Source organism: Acartia tonsa, chromosome 5 (genome assembly GCF_053477335.1).
Source record: "Acartia tonsa isolate MP-2025a chromosome 5, ASM5347733v1, whole genome shotgun sequence".
NCBI classification, from domain to species: domain Eukaryota; kingdom Metazoa; phylum Arthropoda; class Copepoda; order Calanoida; family Acartiidae; genus Acartia; species Acartia tonsa.
Genome location: NC_137264.1, coordinates 28,156,422 through 28,171,717, shown reverse-complemented (window position 1 = coordinate 28,171,717; position 15,296 = coordinate 28,156,422). Strand labels below are relative to the sequence as shown.

The following is a 15,296-nucleotide window of genomic DNA, read 5'->3' as shown; positions in this document are numbered from 1 at the left end:
CAGGAAAATAAAGGGGGGAGGCGGATGTGCCACTTTTTGAAACCAAAAGTAAAACGTGCATGATCTCAGGCCATAAAAGAGTTAAAACTCTAAAATTCGGCACACAAGTTGCTGAACAATGTGGAACTGTGAAGAAACGGCGGCGGAACCGCCGCTCCCGCCGAATTTTTTTTGCCTTTTTTCGCCAAATTATACAGTTCTCGATCATCTTCTCATAAAAATTTCCCTTATATTTTCAAGTGACACTTGTAATATTTCAAACATGTCAAGTGAAAATATAAGCAAAAAAAAAAAGTTTATCTCAGATGATTGAAAATTGTCTATTATGGCGAGAAAAGGCAAAAAAAAAATCCGGCGGGAAACGGCGGTTTTCGTCGGAAGCGGTGATTCCGCCGCCGTTTCTTAACAGTTCCATATTGTTGTACTACGAGATCGATACAATAATCGTGCCCTTCTTTAAAAATTCAACAGCAAATTAAACTATAAGAATAATCCCTGTGCAAAGGCTGTCTGCTGTGGCAGCAACAAAGCAGCATCTACTTGTGGCAGCAGGGCGCCTATTGCTACTGTGCTTGCTACAGGGTCGATTGAAGCAGTGTCAGCCGACAAAAATGCTAAAGAAGATAAATAAATTAGAATGAGCACAATTCAATCATTCATCAGATTATTTGTGTAAGAACTTGCCAGTCTAATAAGTTCATCTAAAATAAACTAATAATGTTAAGCACCTGGTATTAAAAAAAGATAAATTTGGACATACAGGCCTTTTTTTAATAAAAAGAGATAAAAAATTTAACTAAATAACTATGAAAAAATATATTTACCAGCCATCTCGGCCAATTCTTCCGCCAGTCTGAGTATAAAAATAAGCTGGTGATGATCAATTTGAACAGAAACAAGACGGGTGGTGTGTGCTAACACGTGCAATTCTTTTCCCTGTAAAATATCAGTTTTAATTAGTTTTTTACAATTCTAGAAGTTTTAGGGAAATAATCTTTAAGGCCAGATGTAAACAGAGCTATGTTTATCTAAATTACCTTTTATAGAACAAACGAACAGTTTGACTAAAAAAGGTCATGCAAAAAAAATAACAAACTAATACGTCTTTTACATGGACGTTATAATAATATTACCTATCATTGAACCTTTTTAAGAAGAATACCTAAATTTATATTTTTCAAGTATATTTTACTAATAACCTATTCATCATTGATCTAATTTTTGGTCCCTAAGTTTGTTGTTTACCTGGCTTTTATCTTGTGAATAATATTGCATAAGAAGTTTTCTGTGTGGGCGACCACCCTCTCCTCCTGGCACTACTGATCTTTTCTTATCTGTACAAAAAGAATAAATCATTTTGCTAGTTTAGAACCAATACTGTCATTGTCAAGGTTCAAAAGCGACATAAAACTGAATTAATTTGAAAAAAACATTCGTGCTTTTAGATGTTTTTGAGGACTTGCACTATTATTTACTAAGACACTGCACTGAAACAGGCCCCCAAAATAAGCAGTAATTAAGAAATATTTTTTCCTCTAATTAATCCAGTTGTTGGTTGAAGATGATATAAATTAATCGTACCAAGATTTTTTGTGCCTGTTATAAATCTAACCAAAGAAGGTTTCAAGAAAACAGAGCGTAGCCAGACCAACAACCAATTGTTTAGAGTAACTACGCTTGTAATAAAAATACCTTCAGGCTTAATGTAAATCCAAGCAGCCAATGGTACGGCATCTATGAGGGGTATTGGTCGTTGAGGAATACAGGGCACATCAAATTCAGCCCAACAAGAGTCGACAAGCACGTACCATACATCCCTTGAAATAACATTGTTAGTATTGATAAGATGATCTTACAATGTTAAAACTAATTCAACAAGGACAATTTTGTCAATAAACATGACAAGAAATCTTTAAAATGGATTCAATAAGTTCGACCGTGATGTGTGCAGTTTAAATAAATTACCTCGGCGACAAAAAGAATCTATACAAAAAATATCTTTCATTTAAACATGGCAGCTAAGAAATTCTTGTTGTTTTTTTTCAGACGTATGAGCTATAGTGTAATTTAGATGCACTATTATAAAATGTTATTTGAATATTTTTTACTCCCGTGGTTTCCTCTATTAAGCTAGCCAATCTACTGGAGTCTCTTATGACAACTACATCTGTTTAAAAAAATACAAATATCTCAGAAATCACACAAATATTTCTATCAATTATACCTGGCATCAGTCCAAAGAAGATCTTTCTTATAGCTTATGTTGGCAATAGTTGGAGCTTCTCTTACACCATCAACTCCTTAATTAAAAACAAAACAAGGTTGACTAAATTCTTTGTGGCTTCATCAACTGATAATTGTAATTTTCTTGGGAGTGGTAAAATATCCTCCTTTCCTATTTTTTTTTAAATAAATTGAAAATTATGGAAGGGGAGGCAGTTTTCTTCCAGTGCCAAAACCTGCGGGAGTCCCTAACTTGCGAGCTTTATGGTAATAAACAAACAAACGAAAAATTGCACCCACTTATTTTTAATTTATTTTTTTAAAAAGGGGAGGTGGCGTTATTTATGCTACACATGAACTTTGAGGGAAAAAGACGGATAAACGTATCATTCTAGCACTTTCTAGTTTTTTTTGTGATAATCTGACAAACAATCAGACTTGTATCTCCTCTGTATGATGATATATAGTATAGTACCTGTCGCATGAGAAATAAACTTTTCACAGACCACGGGAGTATCTTCAGGTTTGCTGGGGAACTCAGCTCCGAAAAACATGGGTGACCGCTGGAAAAGCTCCAGAACTGTTGCCAGGTCGGCTCTGGAACCTGTTTCCAGGCTTCGGTAGTTGGCTATAGAAATTTTGCTGGCATGCACCTCAAAATAATTTTTAAAATTACTATTATTAAGTACAAAATAAGTCTTAAATTAATCAACCCTTGACTTCATGAGACCATTTGCTTTAAAAATATTTGATGATAAAGAAAGGTTACCTATACTCTTTTTTTCAGATATCTTTTATTTTTCTTTAATAATAGTTATAATAAAACATAATTTTAAACGATAATCTTTGTGTCTTATATTAAAATCTATTAGTTTAGAAAGAAGCTAGTTATATTTGTCCTTTGTTTATTATTTGTATCATGTGATACCTGTAAACTGGAAGGTTTCTTATCAGATTGAATCTTGTGCTTGATATTAGATCCAACAATTACTCTTGGCATTAATATTTCCAACTTGATATCTGCATATAAACTATCACTTTGTTCGAGATCCAAGCTTGCCTAAATTATTCAATAGCAAGATTAAAATCAACAATACAAGTGAAATATGTGTGTATGTTCTAACCGTTTAACATACAGGGTTCTGCTTTTTTAATTTAATTACCATTAAATCCACGGACAACACCCCTCCCCCCCCCCCCTACCTTCCCAGTGCACCCCTCACAAATAATTAATGACTTTTTACTTTTTACAAATACTAAGTCCGCAATTACTTTTTCAAAATACTAGCGGCTACGCTCCTAGAAGCTTCTAGGGGCACTTAAGGTAGGAGGGGGAAAAGTCGACATCATCCCATTTTAAATTTGTTTTCAAAAGAGTATAAAAAATATCTTTTGGGTGGAGCGGGGTGAAGCCACCCTCCCCAAAAATAGTTTAAGGCCTTCCCAGGATCTATAAAAAGCTTCACTAAAAAGGAGAACAATATCGGTTCAGCGGTTAGCGAGATCCTTCTGGACAGACAAAAAACGCTTACTACTTTATATACTAGCGGCTTCGCACCTAACCTCTAGGGACTTTGCCCCAAGAGGTAATTAAAATTTTTTAAAGTATTTCTGGTGCTGCCATTTATTGTGAAGTAACTGCCTAAAGACTATTTTTTGGTGGGGGGATTTTCATTTTTTGCGGGGTTAGGGGTGTCCCAACCCCCAACAAAATAGCTTAAAACCACCACAGGACCAATAGGTATGTACCATGAAGAGTAGAATCCGATCGGTTCGGTGGTTACCAAGATCTTAAGGGACAGACGGACGGACGGACAGACAGACATCGTTCTACTTTGTATTATAGATAAATACTAAGTTATTAGCCCCTAGCCTCAAGAGCGGTAAAGGGGGTCTAGAATAGCCTAAAACCACACAGAGACATTTACAAATTATCCCTGAAGAGTCAACCTATTAGGATCAGCAATTTAAGAAATCTTAAGCTTCAGTCATAAAACCTAAGTACTTTATATTATAGTAAGATTTTATTTCTCGAAAATAAATTTTATAAAGGGGGTATAAACCCAAACAGGTGAGCTGTAAAGCCGCTAATGCCTAAAACCAAGAAATCTATACCTGAAGGGAATTAACGGACTTCTGAAGGTTCAGAATGAAAGCATTGATCCAAACAAGGGTGAGAATATCCAACCAAACGGTGAACGGGTTCAGATGGACCATCACGCAGGGCGGGGGGAGGGGAAAATCTGGAAAATAAACAAGGACCATTACAAACAATATAAGCGACTAATTGAGTAAAAAAGTTGTAAAAAGAAAAAAAAGAAAGAACAAAAAAGACGAAAATAGGTAGAGAATTTTAGCTTTATTTATTTTTTTAAACAACTCGAAATAGGTATCTATTGAAGTTAAACATGCAGAAATGTTTCAAAACTTAAGAATTATACCTACGTCATAACTCCGGAAATTCATGTTAAAATGTATAAATAAAGTGCATTAGACCGTACTAATGCCGCACTTTATTATAAACTTTACAAACTTTTCCTACCCAAATCTCCAGGATAATAGAAGGATGTAAACTCCAGGTGTAGGAAAGGCAAATCTTCTGGTATATGCAGTCTCCCATGATCACCTTTAATCATTTCCTAAAATTATTTCAGGTTAAATTTTGTCAATATTTTTAAAAAAAAGTATACCTAGGTATTTAAAATACAAAAAATGAAATAACAAATGTTTAATTGAATTGAAAGAAATAAAATATAATTTAATATTTACTATTAAATAAGTTAATAAAATTTCATATCTATATTTCCATAAAAATTAATAAAATTCTCTAAATGGGGAAAGATTTGAAATAGATTCATGTTTGCAAACATCAGTTTTTAATAAAAGCTCATAGTTCTGAGTAATCTGCACCAGAATTTCAGCCGTCTATCACTGATGAACTATATATAGCATACACTGGCAGACAGATACACGAAGGGAGTTATAAAGTAGCTATAGACGAATAATCTAAATCTCACCCTTAATTTAGTTCCCGAATGGCTGGTAGTAGAAACACAGTAGACAGTTATATCAAATAATCTCACAACAAAGTTTTCAGTCATTAACCGAGATAACTGCACAAAAATTTGGAATACATCCAAGCAATAATTTTAAATATCTGTTATAACATCCTGAAAGTACAGATAGGTAACGCTAACTGAAGGATTAATATTGGATTATTGGAAGGTTTTATTTTTAAGGGGGAGGGTAAGTCAGCCTATCTTAAAATAAAAATTTAAAACTTTAGTAACAACTAAAAGAAGTATGGTTGAATGCATTCCTGTTTAACGACAATATCTCTAATGCCATCGTCTTCTCTGTCACCGCGTTGTGGCTGCCCGCCAGCCGAAGCCGCCGCAGCTGCTGGTTTGCCAGCCCGAGATAGTGGCGTGTGATTGCGTCCTAATAAACAAACCCTTAAACTTCTCAATCCGAAACAAAAGAAATCACACCATGAATTTATTTTATATTTAAGATACCTATCTAACATTTTTTATCAAACTATTTATAATATAGCAAAGTTAGCTGAAAAATTTACAAACTAAAAAACAATTTACCATTTTTACATTCTAAAAATAACACTTATGATAACATTACAATTATTGCAAACAACTAATCTTTGATTGCAAGCTCCTTGACTAGAGATATCCTTACTTTGCATGATAATATATTGGACTTAAGCATTAAACCTAACAAAACTATTAATTTCACACGTGCAATGTGAAATCTTAGCTGTCGTCGGTACGTTTTCAAAATCTTTAATTATGACGTAACTTCGAACCAATTAACTTCTCGACTACAAGCGGATGTAAACGTTAAGGATTATTCCCTGATAAAAGGACATCTAGAAGCCTTGTGTCAAAAGAGGCAAGGTTTGCGTTCATCCAGGTTCTATGCGGTGAAGCTTCTGTATACCTATACATAATAGATTTTAGATTATATTAGAATATTTTATACAAGAATTTATTTATTTCTCTACTGTAACTTGTTAACTACTTACTTTATCTATCAACAAGTATAAAATGTTGAATAATGTAAAATAATTACCTGACCCAATGTTTCCTGTCGCCTCTGGCAAGATGATAAGGATAGTAATCCACTTGTAACTTAGCCAAGGATACCTAAATTTCAATATTCACAATTGCTATATCTTATATAGCAAGATAATAAAAACAATAATCAACTAATAGCAGAGACAAGATTTCTAAATATCAATTATCAACCTTACTGTTTTTTTTTCTATCTTATATAGCAAGAATTTAGTGATAGTTAACTTGGAGCTCAAAGATACCAACATAGATATTATAAACTTATATATTTTATGGTATTTTGACTACCTATCTTATAGAATAGTAACAAATAAACTTCCATTATAGTTTCTTGATCCTAAAGACAAATTTGTAAGGTAAAAAACCAGGAGGCTGTCTATATCAAGACACAATGTCTGTATTTGTGTCTGTTAATACCTGAAAAGCACCTCCATTTGCCAGGTTAGGATGTAAACTTCTCCCGCCTCCAGGATCATCACAGAAATGCAGATCAATTCGGTTACTGTATAAAAATAAGGGTTATATCTTAATATCAATTTTAATGTCTTTCAAGGAAGTTATTCAAAGTATTAAATAACATATTTGTCAAACAAGAAAATTTTGTATTTGGAGAACAGATAATAAAATAAATATTAATCTGACTAGCATTCGCTTTAAGTTTTCGAATTTTAAAACAAGTTTTAGCTCCATAAAGTCCATTTAAAGAACTAGTTAATCCTTTCCACATTATCTTACCAGTAGAAATGATAACTGGTTTCAAAGACATCGTAATTGGCAAAGGTATTTGCTGCGGCTGACCCATGGCCGCCCATAGCTGTTGACCCCCTGGCTCGCGGCATTTGCATACCTCCGCCAGGTATACTGTTCTGATTCTTCAGTTTTCTTTCAGCCTTCACCTTAAAAAGAAGATCATTTACATCTTTTATAATTCACACGTGACTTAGGAAGTGATTTATCCAATAATTTCTTTTTAACTGCTTGACCTATCAATGTTGTTGTTGTTGTTGTAGCTCTTCCTTCTTAACCATTATCGTCGATTGGCAGTCCAAGAAATCTTGCTGCTTGTTTGGTTTTTTTCCATAAATCGTGAACTGTGAGCTGTGTGGGGTTTTGTGGACATTCAAATATGTGTTCAGTGGTGTGAATGGAGACATTACATTTATCACATTTATCACTGAGGGAAGGGTCAAGTCTTGCTTTGTAACTATTTAGATGCTTGCTGAAACCAGAACGAAGCTGAGACAATGTAGATCTGGTGATTCTAGGTAGCTCCTTTTCTGTTTTACTAATCTTGGGGGGCCGTGAGTTGAGGACTCTGTTGTTGCCAAGGTTGTTGATGGAGTCTCTGACAGATCTGGTATGGATAGTCTTAAGCAGTCTCTTGTAAGTTGTTGGTGCCAAATTTGGTGAGGATATCCTGTTTATTTCCTCTCCAAAGCATGTTGTCAATGTTGGTTTGGTTACTCTGGGAGGTGGTGGTGCAGAGAGATCTGTGTAATTAGGATGGTTCTGGGTCTGAGTTGATAAAAGGAATTGCTTGCTTAGCATGTAGCAACGATCCTTAACAGGCATCATCTCAGTTTCTTGATGTACATGATCTGAGCTGGCAATCTTATGGCAACCTGTGGCAATCTTTAGAGCAGAATTTTGGGCAATCTGAAGTTGGTTCCAGGATGTCTTACTTAATGCTGGTGTCCAGATTGGGCAACAGTATGAAATTACTGATTGTCCAATTGCCCTATAGGTATTAGTGATTGTTTCTTTATCCTTGCCCCAATCAGAGCCAGTCAAGGCTTTAAGGATGTTATTACGCGTCTGGACTTTAGCTTTAAGATCTTCAGTGTGTTGTTTGAAAGATAAAAGATTGTCAAAAGTCACACCAAGAAATTTTGGCTTCTTGACAGTTGGTACCTGTTCGCCATTTATCTCTATGGGCAATTCTGTGTTGCATTCATTGGAAGCTGTTGTAAAGAGAGTGGCTGAAGATTTTGATGGGGATATGAACAGGTTTCTACTTTTGAACAAGGTGTCCAAGGTGTTAAGGTAGGCATTTATCTCAAGACAGACGGCTGGTATATCTATCCCAGAATTGAGTACATTAGAGTCGTCAGCATAACTAACTAGTCTAATGTTTCCAGGTGGGAGTGGCATCTTTGACATGTAGAGATTGAAGAGTATAGGGGACAATACTCCGCCTTGTGGGACACCCTGTTTCATCTTTCTTAGGGGAGACTTAGAGCCTCTGAAGATGACAAAAGTTTGTCTGCCTCTCAGGTAAGAACAGAGAAATCTCTTAATATAGCCGTTGAGTGGGAGGTCTAAAATATCCTTTAGTAGAAGCTGATGGTCAACTGTATCAAAGGCTTTGCTGAGGTCAATGGCTACAGAGATTGTGCGGTCAACAGGTTTCTTCTTATTCAGTCCATTAGTGATGTGGTTCTTGGTGTCTTGGAGGGCTGTAGTTGTTGAACGGGCCTTTCTGAATCCATGCTGGTGGTCAGCAAGTTGAATGGATTCATTGAGTGATGTTAGCCTTATTGAGGAACGAGATGAAATAAGGAAACACAATCCTAATGACAACAGGATCCCTGAACTTAATAACAACATAAATAAAATTGCTAATGAACATCGCAAGAAGAAATGGACTGACCATCTCTCTAAATGTCAACAGGGTTCCAGAAAACTTTGGAAAACAATAAAAGGATTGAACAACCTACCTAAACAACCAGAAAATCAGGGCATTAAATTTAACAACAAGATTACAAATGACCATCAAAAAATGGCAAAAAAGTTCAACAAACAATATACCCCTTCCTGTGACAAGAAACCTGATCAACGCCTCAGAAACTACCTCAGGAATCTTAAAAACCCTAAAGGCTCCAAGGTTCACTTTACACCTTCCCAGGTAAAGAAAGCTATCCAGAAATCCAAGAGCTCCAAAGCTCTTGGCCCTGACGACATCTCACCAATCATGCTCAAGAACATCGGACCCCATGGCATTAACTTTCTTACAGAACTCTACAACAGATCAGTCAACAGTGGAATTATTCCTGGTATCTGGAAACAAGGTAAAATTATCCCTTTACTTAAACCGGGCAAACCCGCCGATGAAGGATCCAGCTACCGGCCTATTTCTCTTCTCTCCCCCTTGGCAAAAATTCTTGACCTATCAATCTACTTTAGGGACGGTGAGTATCAAGTCCTTGGATAGTTAGGAGTTATTTCAAGGGGGTTGGATAGGTTCAACCAAAAAACACCCACAAAAACAACTAACTAATTTATTATAAAATGTAAGATAAATATTTTTTAATATAAACATTGAATATTAATAATGGTAATTACCTTTTGTGTTGTGGTCGTAGCCTTTTTAATCAAGCCAGAAATTGAGTCCATAAAATGCAAAGCGGCCTAAACATAAATCTTTTCATACACACTTCACTTGTAAATGTATTCTTCTTAAAAACATAATTAAATAAGATGAAAAATTAAATGTATGAAGTAAATGTTTAAAAGTCTATAAAAAAATAAGTATACAATTCAAAGTATATAGTTGAGGACGGGGTAATTCAATGCAAGATAAAGTAATCCTTGTCAACTATATTGAGATTAAGCTTTTGTATTATAATTAATGTAACTTTTATCAAACCTAGTTACCATTAATGAACTTTCTTATCGAAAAAAATGAATAATAACAATAATTGGTTCTCAATTTATCCTAATAGGAAAAAATCTTCTTTATATAATTAAAATTAATTGTCTACCTTAAGTTGATCGTCAGTAAGTACCCATAGTAAATCATCCAGTATCAACACTAATCTAGAAATAAAAATAGATAATACCTGATAAAAATAAGTTATAGATTTTAACAGCGTTGCGGAGCCGGAGCCGTGGAGATCCCATATTTTGCTGGAGCCGGAGCCGTAATTTTCGTTAAAAAACGGCTCCAGACTAGATAAATAAAGAGATTTTTTATAAATTATAATTTGGTAACTCTGTTTTGTCATGTGCGAATGCCCTTTTTAAGTTTTTCAAGTCCATTTTTATCAAAATTGAACTTTTAAAACCTTCAAAAGTCAAAAATTTAAAATATTTTTTTTTATGAGGAAAAAAAATATGTCGAATTTTTCTTGATTTTAGGTCGGAGCCGGAGCCGCATCAAAATTAAACGGCTCCGCCACGCTGGATTTAAAAAAAAAACAATTATTAAATGAACATTATTTATAAATCTTAAATATGCATATCGCAAAAAAACATTAACTTTAAACATAAAATAGTTAATACTCTGGTTATTTTAGTTGCCCAATGCCCAAGTAGTGCGAGGGAATTGACGGATAAAAAGGCAGAACTCAAGGGTCGTGCAATCAAAGGGTTTTTGGATATCATTTGACCTGACCAGTGACCATTTACTTGTTTCAGAAATATCACGTTCAGGTTCACCTTAATGAAACCTAGTAGTACGCCCGTCCTCTGAAGGTTACCTAGTAGATTACCTTGTACGGGCGGGATTACAGTCCATGACCTTTTCGACTTAGTGTACTGTCTAGGTCCTGGTCCAGCAATCCAGGAGAACTAAGAATGACTATAACGCACCCTTCTCTGTCCAAACACCCAAGGATATTAGGTTAAGTAACATCCAACAGACAACCAACTCTCTGTGATGCCCGACCTTTGTCTGAGAAGTCCAAACTGTGCATGGTAACGAGTTGCGCCTGTTTTAGGCCAAGGCATTCCCCCTACTCTAACTATTTATGTCACGCATCTGACATAGCAGCAGTAGGAACCATTTTTAACGTCTTTAGTTATGACGCGGTGTCGGTCCCGAGATTCGAACCAATCACCTTCCCGACGACGAGCGGATGCGCTACGTGTTGAGCCACGGTCGCGGGTCCTCTGGAGGTTACATACATAGTTTTTAATAACTTAAGTTATACCTATTACACGATCACAAATATTATTTATGAAAATGTATTTCAAAAATATAATATGCCTTTTTTCAAAAAACATAAAAAACATTACCTACAGCCTAAAATAGCAGAATCTGTCATTCGTTTCTTGATTGTTATTCTACATCTTGCTTGGTTGGTTATTAACCTAAAAATCCGCAGTAAAATATTGACAAGTATAAAAAGTCTATAAACAGCAGCGCTATGAAATATTTAAAAAAAATAATGAGAAAATTTATCTATTTTAAATAGAAATAAAATATTGAGGCAATATCTCTTTCTTCCCAAAATAAAAACCAGTCAAGAAACTTTAAGAAAAATCCGTGAACATTATCAAAAACCCTGAAACAGTCAAGCGGATAACAAGATCTTTTGGAACAGAAAGCTAAACACTATCATACCACATAAACTTTATGTTAAGATTTAGCATAATATTTATTCCTTTATTCAATTTGTGCCCCAAGAGGAGATCAAAAAAAAATTAGGCGAAATTCGTAAAAGGACCAAGGAAATCTTCATCAAAAAAATAAAGGACCAAGGAAATCTTCTGCAAAATTTTTTTGATTTTTGGGGGGGTTGGAGGTGTCCCACCCCCCAAGAAAATAGCCTAAAACCACCACAGGACCAGTAGGTATATTCCCTGAAGAGTAAAATCCAATCGGTTCAGTGGTTACCGAGACCTTAAGCTTCAGACGGAGGGACGGACAGACAGACATACATCAATCTAGAGATAAAAAAGACATAAGAAACTTTAAATACTTAAAAGTACCTCAAAGGAGTAAGATCTTTATTAACAGTAGATCTCGCTTCTATTCTAACTGTTTGCCAAGATAATTCCTTAAAAATTAAAACTTCCCCACGGTCTAAGTCCTGAAAAATACAAATTATTAATTTTTTATCAAACACATAAGGAAAGAAAATAAAGATTTTAGTGGATAATTAATTAGGTTACAAAGTCGTCCTTATATTATTATCTAATATCTTGGTATCTACAAACAATAGAATTACCTTTAATCTTGTCATTTGAAGGTTTCCTTTCTTCCAAACTGGTGTCTTGGATTCAAGTAAAATTCTGAAAAACAATCAATGTCAACTTTAATCTTATGGCATTTTAGAAGACGGTATATTTCAACTGACAAAGGTATCAGATTTCAGTTTTTTATCTTGTACAGCAGAGAAAAAAAAACACTTTTCCCCAACCGACATTTGAGTTTTTAGAGTAGTTTTACTCGCAAAAATAAAAATTGAAGCAAACCTGGACATTTGAAATGAAGCTGTGAAAGCCAAAGAACTAAGGGTAACATAAACTAAATTCACAGATACAGTTATACCGTCAACAACCTAGGTAGAAATATTAGTTATAAAGATAATTAGATACCTAGTTATTCAGATTTATAAAAGATAACTTATCCAAAAAGATATAGTTGGAAAACGAAAACTAAAAGATGATTTTTACGGATTTAGTTTATTGTTAATTTATACATTAAGTTTCAAGTAATAGTAAGTAACTTCTCATCTAATGATCAAATATCCATCAGTTAACAACGCATACACCCTTTGCCCTCTTATGTTAATATCTTACTCCTGAAAAGTAAACACTACTTTAATTAAAATTACAACAACGTACCTTGTCAGTGAAGCCATAAGCTCCAGTACCGGCTCCCGGAGGGCTCACCCCTGGTGGGCTCGTGCTAGGGTCCCGCAACTCTTCGCATGTCTCCAACTCGACAAGGATTTCGTCCAGTTGAAGTTGGATTGGAACTGTCTTTAATTTGGTCCATTGAATTCTTATTGCAGCTCTTAATATATGTATATAATGAGTAATGAGTATAGACTGTGTATTATGTAACATGAGTTAGACGATAGGTTATTTCACATAAAGTTATTTTGTAATCCTCCAGGTTCTGATCGTGTTAACCCATTTTTAACTTTTATTTAGCTAGATATTCCGACTTCAAAAAGTTCAAGTTTACATATATACCTACCATTTTGTTTTTCATAGTTATTTTATTATAATAGGTATTAAAAATCTTCAATACATATGTTTGTTTAGGTAATAAAATCTATTTAGCATATATCAACAAGCCAATGAGACCAATATATGTAACAAAGTGAGGTTCTCCAGATATGAATTTCCTATTCGACTGAAAAATTAATACCTGTTACAAGTTGCTTTAGTGAGACGAATCCAGGAGGGCAACTCTAGTAATTCTGTAAGTACTACCTGAAAAATAGTTAGGTAACTTAAATAAATATCTTTATAAGCCGTTCATTGCGAATAATATGAAATTAGATATCCAATCGACTTAGAGAGTGCAGAACAAATTAGGTTAAATATATATTACTAGCGGCTCCGCCCCTAGCATCTAGGGGACTCTATATTCGAAGGGATATGGATGGGTAGAAAAACAGCCTAAAACCATACCAAGACTTATTTACAAAAATGAAATAGCCTAAAACCATCTAAGATAATATAAGAAGCTTTACAGTAAAGGTCAACCATATAGGTTAAGCGGTTAGCGAGATCCTTCGCTAAGACAAAAAGGCTTACTACTTTATATAATAGGATATACTATGTAAATTACCAGGGAGGGGAAGGAAACTGGACTGTAAATTACACTGGTATCGAAAGTTTTATAACCACGTTCACTTATTTGTTGGCCTTTAGTTTCTTTTCTTTCAACATTATCTTGATTGGTTGGTGTAAGCTAAAAGTGTCAAATCTTTTCACCAATAATTTAATTGCACAGAGGGTGATCTTTTATCTTTGTGAATCATCATTGTGGATTTACATAAATTTATCGTCGATTGTCTTATGTAGGTATATGTTACATAAAAAATATTCAGAGATTTAAATTATATAATAAGTGTTTGTATAAAAAATATCAGGATTAAGAAAATATTCTAAATTTTTATTTGAAAAGATTTAAATCCTACAACATGAGTTATAAAGAGGGGGGAACTGGTGTATAGGCTTTATCTTTGGACTGAGAGGATAGGTTATACTTCAAGAAGTAGTTAGATTTTTTGGATAGGCCTCCAGGTTCTGAAGCTGCAGGCCTCCAGGTGGCCTCTGTACAGGTAAAAATGAAAAGAAAAAAAAATTTAAGAGTTAAAGGTCAACTTATAAAACAAAATATGCATCTTTTTGAATGTTTTTCACATATTTGAAGAAAAAACATGCATATTTTGTTTCATAAGCTGACCTCTAACTCTTAAAAATTTTTTTTTTTCATTTTTACCTGTACAGGGACCACCTGGAGGCCTGTAGCTCCGTAACCTAGAGGCATATCCAAAAAAATCTTAAAATTTCATGAAAGTCAGTCATCATATAAGAATGATTTTATCTTGTATGACCTATCCTCTCAGTAAAAAGATAAAGCCTATACACCAGGTTTACGCAAATGTGTCAAAACTGCCACCCCCCCCCTTCCATGTTTGAAAATTTTAAATATCAATCGAAAAAAAAGTTCACTATCTATCCCTAACAATAAATAAAGAGGTTTACCTCATTTAATTCAAGATTACTGAGTTCTCCTTCTCCCTTTATGGCAGATAAAGATATTTGACTAGGGGCCAGATTTTTCACAAACTAAACATAATTGTAGATATTATTATTGGTGGATTTTTTTAATGAAAGACTGAAGTTAAACATAATCATTAAATCAAAGTCAATTTATTTTTTGCGCAACAAAGTGTTTGATGTCAGAACTCAACAACAATCATCACTTTCCTTTTGTTATTCTTACACTACCCTACTAGATTTAATAAACTGCTTTTAAATGGCCTTTTTGATAAAAATAAAATGTTTACTGTTTAGTTTATGTACCATAAATTTCAACGAGTTAAAATGCATATTTTGATAATTTTTTTATTCGGCCTTTGTACCTTCGATAAGTGTTTGAGAATCTGGCCTTTAATTAATCCAGCCATCTTTCTATCTCTTATCTAACATTTTTTATCTGAAATTATAAATAAACTTCAACATTTTCAAGTTCCTCCTGTTATACTGCAGTTGTTTATTATAGTTTATGGGATAGAT

At 34.3% G+C, this 15,296-nt stretch overlaps 1 protein-coding gene across 1 annotated transcript; it reads right to left on the bottom strand.

The window, feature by feature from the left end:
* Nucleotides 1-458: 458 nt before the first annotated feature.
* Nucleotides 459-15,215, bottom strand: LOC145319200 (bridge-like lipid transfer protein family member 3B). Its single transcript, XM_080161162.1, has 25 exons — nt 15,143-15,215; nt 14,763-14,846; nt 13,414-13,478; nt 12,882-13,053; nt 12,510-12,595; nt 12,263-12,326; nt 12,024-12,124; nt 11,328-11,402; nt 10,073-10,127; nt 9,654-9,719; nt 7,047-7,207; nt 6,729-6,813; nt 6,310-6,383; nt 6,094-6,177; nt 5,546-5,666; nt 5,241-5,339; nt 4,766-4,862; nt 4,339-4,466; nt 3,152-3,283; nt 2,699-2,876; nt 2,225-2,300; nt 1,693-1,817; nt 1,246-1,334; nt 825-936; nt 459-614 (listed from the first exon to the last, which is right to left on the bottom strand). The coding sequence occupies exons 1-25, from the start codon at nt 15,185-15,187 to the stop codon at nt 481-483; spliced, it is 2,508 nt and encodes an 835-aa protein (XP_080017288.1). The 5' UTR covers nt 15,188-15,215; the 3' UTR covers nt 459-480.
* Between the last annotated feature and the right edge of the window lie 81 nt (nt 15,216-15,296).

Coding starts and splice junctions, on each gene's coding strand:
- LOC145319200 (XM_080161162.1), bottom strand. CDS start 15,187: ATGGCTGGATTAATTAAAGGCCAGATTCTCAAACACTTATCGAAG. Junction 12,596..12,881: donor CTTATGGCTTCACTGACAAG/GTACGTTGTTGT, acceptor ATTTCTACCTAG/GTTGTTGACGGTATAACTGT. Junction 12,327..12,509: donor GCTTCATTTCAAATGTCCAG/GTTTGCTTCAAT, acceptor ATTGTTTTTCAG/AATTTTACTTGAATCCAAGA.